We start from the raw sequence: 7,436 nt of genomic DNA, 5'->3' as shown, positions 1-7,436 counted from the left end.
ATGAGTGGCCCGCCACAATCCCAGCACAACCCCCACGCTACAGTACCATCAGCTCTCCTTACCATAATAAACTTAGACCCAACTCTGCTGGGACGCACTCGCACACAGAGAGGCCTGTGTGCAGGGCCAGCGTGTATATAGACTGTACATGCACATGTGTTCCTGTCTGGATTCATGTGACTGCACGTATGCACAGGTACGACAGACCTTTTCCCTGCACGGTCCATGGTGCAAACAAGAGAAGACACTTACCATTTGGTGGGGGCTTGACGTCTGTGTCTCCTTGCTGGTTTGAGTTGTCTGATTGTCCTGATTGTTCTGAAAGATAGAAGAAGAAGAGAAGAGAGAGAGGGAGATGGTTAGTCAGGTGGACAGATGTCTGGACACTGCTCAAGGTGAGGGGGCAGGGAGCATGAGAGGGAACGGGATGGGAAATGGCGCCTTCTTTCATTCTTTCCACTGAGGAGAGACAGACGTGGGCCTGAGATTAAAGATGGGTGCATATTTCTGTTCAGGTTGAAGCTCAGTTGAAAGTCATAAAATGGCAAATCACAAGGTTAATATCCTGACTTCTGGATCCTGTCACGGTGGGAAAATCATTTTTCCAACTTTTTCAAAAAGCAGAATTCAGCCGTTTGCCGTTCGTGTCTTTTTTTTTTTTGCTTACGAAGCTCTTTTCTCCGTTTTAATCCCTCTCTTTCAGGGACTCCAACCCACTCACATGTACATACAGTATTTTAGTTAAGGCCTCAGCTCAGACGGTGGATAGATCCCAGGAAACCACAGCATCTCCACATCTACCTTGGAAATTGAAGGGTAATTCTGAAATATCCAGTCTTGGGCTCTGAGCATTGTTTGGATTGAACCTCCAACGTGTGTTTACTTCAACAAAAGTACCTTTATTTCTGGGACTTGCACGCACATTCTCTATCATAAACCATTTTTTTCAGTGAAGGCCTTTGACAGTGCAGGTTGGGTAAACTGGTCCCACGAAATCTCAGCTTCCTCACTGTTGACTCATAAAATGTGCATTTATAGTTTCAGGACATTTTTGTGTTTGCTTCACTTCCTTCTCCTTCTATTCACTTTTTTTCCCCCTGGCGCTCTGACACAGCCAGTATTTAAGCTCAGGCACTAAGGCAGTCAAGTGCTGGAGGTCCCGGGAGAGCTGGGCTTCTCCGGTGTTGACTTGTAAGTTGAGGCCGACTTGTTGAATGTGCTTTTTTTGGGGTGCTAGGTATTGTTTGGATTGCCCCTCCTGTGTGTGTTTACCTTGACATGTGTAGGGGCAGAGAGCTGCCTCCACATAGAGTTTGGTTTGGCCCACTGGCTGCCATTCTTCTTCAGATGCGTAATGCAGCCTTGTAGGGTTTTATGGTTGTATCATATATACCATTCAGGCCAATTACCCCCACAGCACTCCAGGCTTTAAGGCCATCCAGGGCCAAGTGTCCCCTCGCCAGAGCGCGGCCCCCTTTGCAGCCGGCGCTGGGCCCCCCAATCTCAACATCTTCCCCCAATCAGCGTCCTAATCTTGGGTGGCATTAGTGCGCTACGTGCCAGCAAACTGCTGCACTATTCACCCCTGTCTGTCCGCTGCCAAGACCAAGAAAACAAAAAAAAGAGACAAACAAAATCACCTCATCACTCTGGGTCGGAAAAAAAGAAGGAGGGAAAACACTGGGATAGAGTTTCTTCTCTCTCTCTCTCTCACAACACTCATCCCTCAATCTGCGGGAGTGAGAGTCCATCTTCACGTCTTTTCCCCCTCACTTCCTCTCACACTCGTTCTGTCTCTCTGCTTCTCTTTCTCTCTCGTGCTGTCGCTCTGTGGAATCCTGGCAGCCATCTTAGCGCTTGGCAGCCATCTTAGCTTTGGCGGTACCCATGCATTCCTGCTAGCTGACGGCACACCCACACGCGCACACACACACACACACACACACACACACATACAAACGCTTTGCTAAAGCACGCACACACACACACACACACACACACACACACACACACTCTCTCTCTCTCTCTCAGAGACCCAACGGTCTTAAAGATAAAAAGACCTACAGAGGATATGCAATGCTAATGGAGTGAGGATAAAACCACTGGGATGTTTGTCTTCAGTCCTGTGTGTGTTGAGTTGTCCGCTCTGACGGCGCGTTACCGACTGAACCGGTTACAATAAAAGACCAGAGATGATCCCACATGCGAGTCTCCCTCATAAAGTCAACGAGCGGACGAGTCGGGGTTAAAGGTTAAAGGTGACTGAATGGGAGCGATGAAGCCACGGCCTCCCATCACACCGCCGTTAGCTCCGACCGTCTTCATCCTCACTCCCGTTATGAAACTGTTCAAACCTGCACGCCTCTCCTCTAGGCCGCTTTCCAAGCCAAAAAAAAAATCCAGTGCCTAGTTGTCATGACAACAGGGATGGCACACCACTGTTAAAGTCCCTAATGATGAGTGGTTGTTGAAGCCTGTGTGTGCATATGTGACGCTGTTTGGCCTAGCAATTAGTTCGAATGAAGATAATAATATAGCCCACTGGCATGGGCTCAATGTGTTGTTTTGTTTAAGTATTTCTTGGCACGGCGCAGACCGGCGGGCGCCGCGCTACACTGTAATGAGGTTGACTTTTTACTATATCAGTCTTTTTTTTTTTTGCATTCTAAGGTGTTAAATCCATTCCAGTTAGATTATTAACCACATTTTCAAAACCAGCTTTCATACGTTTTTTCCTTTTCTTGGCAAAAAATGTGAGCAGGAGCCGTTGTCTCAGAGTTATTAGAGGTATAATGCCTGGCTGCTCTACCACACTCCACAGTTAACTGGAATTTGTGAAAGGTGGGCACCATCACTGACTGTGTGGTGAAGGTCATACCGGTTTTTTGAGACAGTGATTCTAGTCAGTCACATGGATCTTATTGATCATTCCATCCATTAAACTAATGTCTGTACATGAGAAGAACAATCTTTGTCATTTTTCGTTTTAACCCTTTAATTATGTCTTGGCTGGTCTGCGCTGCCTGTGTCTACAACATACACATGGACTGTTGACTATGGGGTGCCATCTAAAGGCTCATCATTTATTTCTAATAATGGTCAGGATTGGAAAACGAGCATTAATCCCAGACACGTCCAAACTATTCCACAAAGGGCCGTGTGGCGTGTGGCGTATGAGCACATAGTTTGACCTATCAGCTGTCTGAAGACTGAGAGCAGTTAATTAAAGGGGAACTATGCAAGTCTGGTCGCTTTGCTAACCCTCTGCCTGGCCATGTGCATTTGTTTACAATGAAGCCGGCAAAAAATCAATAAATGGAGTGGTGAATAATGTTATATAACAAATATGATGTTACAACGTGTGTGTTTGTGTCGTCTTAATCGTCATAAACAAAAGATTGCGGGTTACGGAGTGTGTTTGTGTCGCGGTGTGCAGAGAGGAGAGCTGGGACAGCGGGGCGGCGGCCAGGTACTACACTGATGTTATAAGGTTGGTTTTCAGCCGTGAGACGCCAGGTGAAGACAGAGAGCCTCCGTTGTCACTCGTAACAAGTCACAAGTCATGTAGTTAACTATCACAACTTTATCACAATTAGTCCAGAGCTTTTTAATTAAGGTAAAGAATGTAGCATAGCCACGGGATAAATCCTGCTTAGTTCCTTTTTAAATGAGTCAGGTCTGGGGTGCTGCTGATTGGTTGGAAAGAAAACCTGCAGCCACATTATATGATTATATGATTAATATATTAAACATATAATCATTTGTTTTTGGGGGTCATTGCTAATGTGTTAGCAAGCATCTCTTTAGAAGTTACAAAGTGACATTATAGTTTTCAAGTTCCCTGACAGATATAAGTCCAATTTGATCTCTGTTTTTGGTCTCCACCCTGCTCCTGAGGAGAATATGACTCTTTGCTGTAGCTCAAAAAGATGTTATGTTCACAAGCCAACTGCTCTCTGTGTTTTACAGCTGTTTAGTCTTGTGCAGGTGGTGTGGAGTGAGTTTTTGTTTTCATCATGAGCAACAGCTGAGCATAGAAGTGAGAGTGAACCAAGTCAGTTCAGTTGTAAAGTGGAAAAGCTATCTAGTATCTACAGTAGTATGAACTGCAGTGAAGTGGTTTGTTACTATGATTGATGATATGACTGACTTGTCACTGCAGCTTTCAGGTGCATCTTCCCTCTTTGGTTTAATGTGGTATTTATTTATTTTCACACTCTGACAACCTCAGCTTTGTCCTTCCCATAGTTCATCCCTCTACTCTGTGTCAGTACTGAACACAAGCTCAACTTCAAACCACCACTGGACCTCAGACGAAGAGGATTAATCCTTTGAGTGTGCTTCACATATATATGACCACATGGCCAGTTCTGTGTTGACGGTGCCTCCTGCCACCATTTTTTCATTCTTATGCAGTCGGTGAAAAAACAAACTCAAGTGTGAGGCCACCTACTGCTGTGTGGAATGCACAGATACAATAATGAGACTCTAGGGGGGAAGTCATAAGTACATGCTGATATAGATGCTAATGTGACATGTTTATTTGCACCTAGGGCAGCAGACGAGTCAGCATTAGTGATGAGTGAATGAAAGGCAGATGGTGTCAGAGGTACTGACAGGCTCTCGCTGAGTGGCTGCAGGTGCACAGCTTTGTCTTTACAGGAGCACATGCATCTTGTCATGTGTCATGACTTTGGAAAGATACCTACATTTCTGCTATGGGATAAGGTATCTGTCTATTGTAAACATGCTATGAGGTCAGTATTACATCTGTTTGTGTAACTGCTGCTACTCATGTGTGACTATATGGTTAGATGTGTTTTTAATATTTTGTTTGAATTGATTTCTTATTGTTGGTTTTATTTTATAGTTATTGTTATAACCATGTTTGACGACTCATTTTCAGTCTTCTGTAAAAATGTTTGTTTCTGTTGTTCTGTAGACAATCTGCTACTGCTCTGGAAAACATAACAAACATCTATTTCTATTTCTTTGACTTTATTCTTATACCATTGTTTGTAGTTTTTCATGTGCAGTCCTGGTTATACCTATTGATAAATTTACAACACGTGTGTATATGTTCTATAGGAGATTGCTTTCATGTCTATGTACCGTGTGTGTGTCACCAGCAATCTGACCTACAGTAGCTCTTAAAGGACTACAGTCTGATTTCCATACCATAGAGCAATCTGTAATCAATCTTAAATTAACACTTAATCCAAAAATATTCACAAGATTGCTTTCATCCTTGCCATTACACAGTGGTATCTCAACAGTAGACGGGACTCAAATTGAGAGAATTTCAAATTACAAATATTTGGGCATTTGGTTAGATGACAAATTGTCTTTTAAAACTCATATTTCTGAACTGACCAAGAAACCTTTTTTTTTTTTTTTTTTTTTACTTTTTGCCTTTATTTGATAGCACACAGTTGAGATAGACAGGAAAGGGGGAGGCAGAGAGAGGGGGAATGACATGCAGGAAAGGTCTGCCCGACGCTGGATTCGGAGCCTCTGGGGCGGCCGCTCTAACCACTGCGCCACGCACCGCCCCCGACCAAGAAACTTAAGGGAAAATGATCTTTCTTTTATCGTAATAGATCTTGTCTAACAATAGAATGTAGAAAAGAACTTGTTTTCTTATCTGCACTCGATTACGGTGATGTCATTTACATGCATGCTGCTCGTTTTATTACTGGAGATGTGTTCCCAACCCATCACTGTGTTCTTTATAAGAAGGTTGGATGGTGTAAGGAGGGAACAACATTGCATGGTTTTTATTTACAAAGCCTACTTGAAATTTTACCTGTTTATCTTACCAGTTTAATCTCACTTAGAATTTGTAACTTGTACACTCGTTCACAAGATACCTTGGTTTTACAAACTCCTAGTATCAGGACAGAATTGGGGAAGACTACCTTTAAGTTTTATGCCCCCCAAAAGTGGAATAATCTACAAAGCTGTCTGAAATGGGATCATCTAATTTTTTAGATAGCTTCAAAACTTACTATCAACTGTTCTACAGCCTGTATGTAATTGTTGATTATGATTTGGAGTGTATTTGTATATTGTATAATTGTGTTTTTGTAATCAGGGCGTCATTGAAAAAGAGAGCTCGCTCTCAATTGACCTTCCCTGAATAAATAAAGGTGAGATGAAATGAAAAAAATCATGTAAAGACACACGAGTATATTGTGTGTATGTTTCCACAGTAAGGGCCCATAGGTGTGTGTGTGTGGGGGTGTGGGGGTGTGGGGAGGCGCTGCATCAAAACAACAAGAGATGCTGTTATTGTGAACAATAGAGAGGCAATGTATTATTATTATTATTATTGTTATTATTATCATCCCTCCGTTGCTGCTGGTGCTCGGTGGACCAGCAGCTGCCAACAGGCCACTCATCCCCACAGGACACACACCTACAACACACACACACACACACACACACGGCTGTGGTATATGGAAGCGCATTTATTAGCGTGTTGGTTCAAATGCCTGCATGTGCACACGCCAAACATGGATACACATGCTTCCAAAGCACAAACATGTTCTTACGCACACACAAACACACACGTTTAAACACAGATGAATCACCCTTATCTCCTGCGCACAGTCGCCCCAAGGCCGCCCCCCCTCGCACACGCCACACACCCCGCCTGAGATAATAGAGCACAGACACACACACACGGGCCATCAAATATACCATGCCATCGCTCTAATCACACACACACACACACACACACACACACACACACACACACACACACACACACACACACACACACACACACACACACACACACACACACACACACACACACACACACACACACACACACACACACACACAGAGTGAGTTCATGTGGTTTGGTCAGTATACAGTCTCTGCTGATACACTCCTGCAGTGTGTACACACAAGTTAACACTGCTTATACATTTGTCACACTGCAGATGCAGACAGAGGCTAATAACTCACACCCAGGCTAATGTACACACACTCAGACTCACACTTACTTAATCACACTATTCATCATACACACAGACGCCGCGCCGCGTACACACAAGTGCAAATCATTTAGAGACACTTGAATGTAAAATGACATACACATGCTGGCTGGCCTGCTGCACTAGACGTCCACCGCCGCTGCTAATGGACTCATTCACCGCGCGCATATTCATATACGAGTGCGCAGCGCACACTTTTGGCTAATTTACCGAACGGCTCAGAGTGTTTGTTTGTGCATCACAAGCGCACATGAGCAAACAGGCTCTCTGTAATCTAATGTGCACTAAGTGAAGGCGCTGCTGTTGTGATTTTTCAGGCTGACGACAGACTATAAAATCTACATCACCAGTTCAACGCTGGAGATAAAACATCAAAGCTTTGGCTGTTCAACTTACAACAACTCAAAACCTTCTCTTTCTCATGTTCCTTTA

At 43.9% G+C, this 7,436-nt stretch overlaps 1 protein-coding gene across 1 annotated transcript in view; it reads right to left on the bottom strand.

Moving 5' to 3' along the window:
• Window positions 1-252: 252 nt before the first annotated feature.
• The window catches only part of LOC310990405 (nuclear factor 1 X-type-like), a gene marked incomplete at its 3' end in the record, with an annotated part of 142,426 nt that continues 135,242 nt past the window's right edge, over window positions 253-7,436 (bottom strand). Inside the window, exon 5 of the mRNA XM_083977750.1 lies at window positions 253-318. Coding sequence (XP_083833876.1) covers window positions 253-318 — 66 coding nt within the window. The remainder of the gene's footprint in view (window positions 319-7,436) is intronic.

The sequence above is a fragment of the Trachurus trachurus genome, assembly GCF_905171665.1.
Source record: "Trachurus trachurus genome assembly, chromosome: 8".
Classification (NCBI taxonomy): domain Eukaryota; kingdom Metazoa; phylum Chordata; class Actinopteri; order Carangiformes; family Carangidae; genus Trachurus; species Trachurus trachurus.
This window is presented reverse-complemented; position numbering and strand designations above follow the sequence as displayed.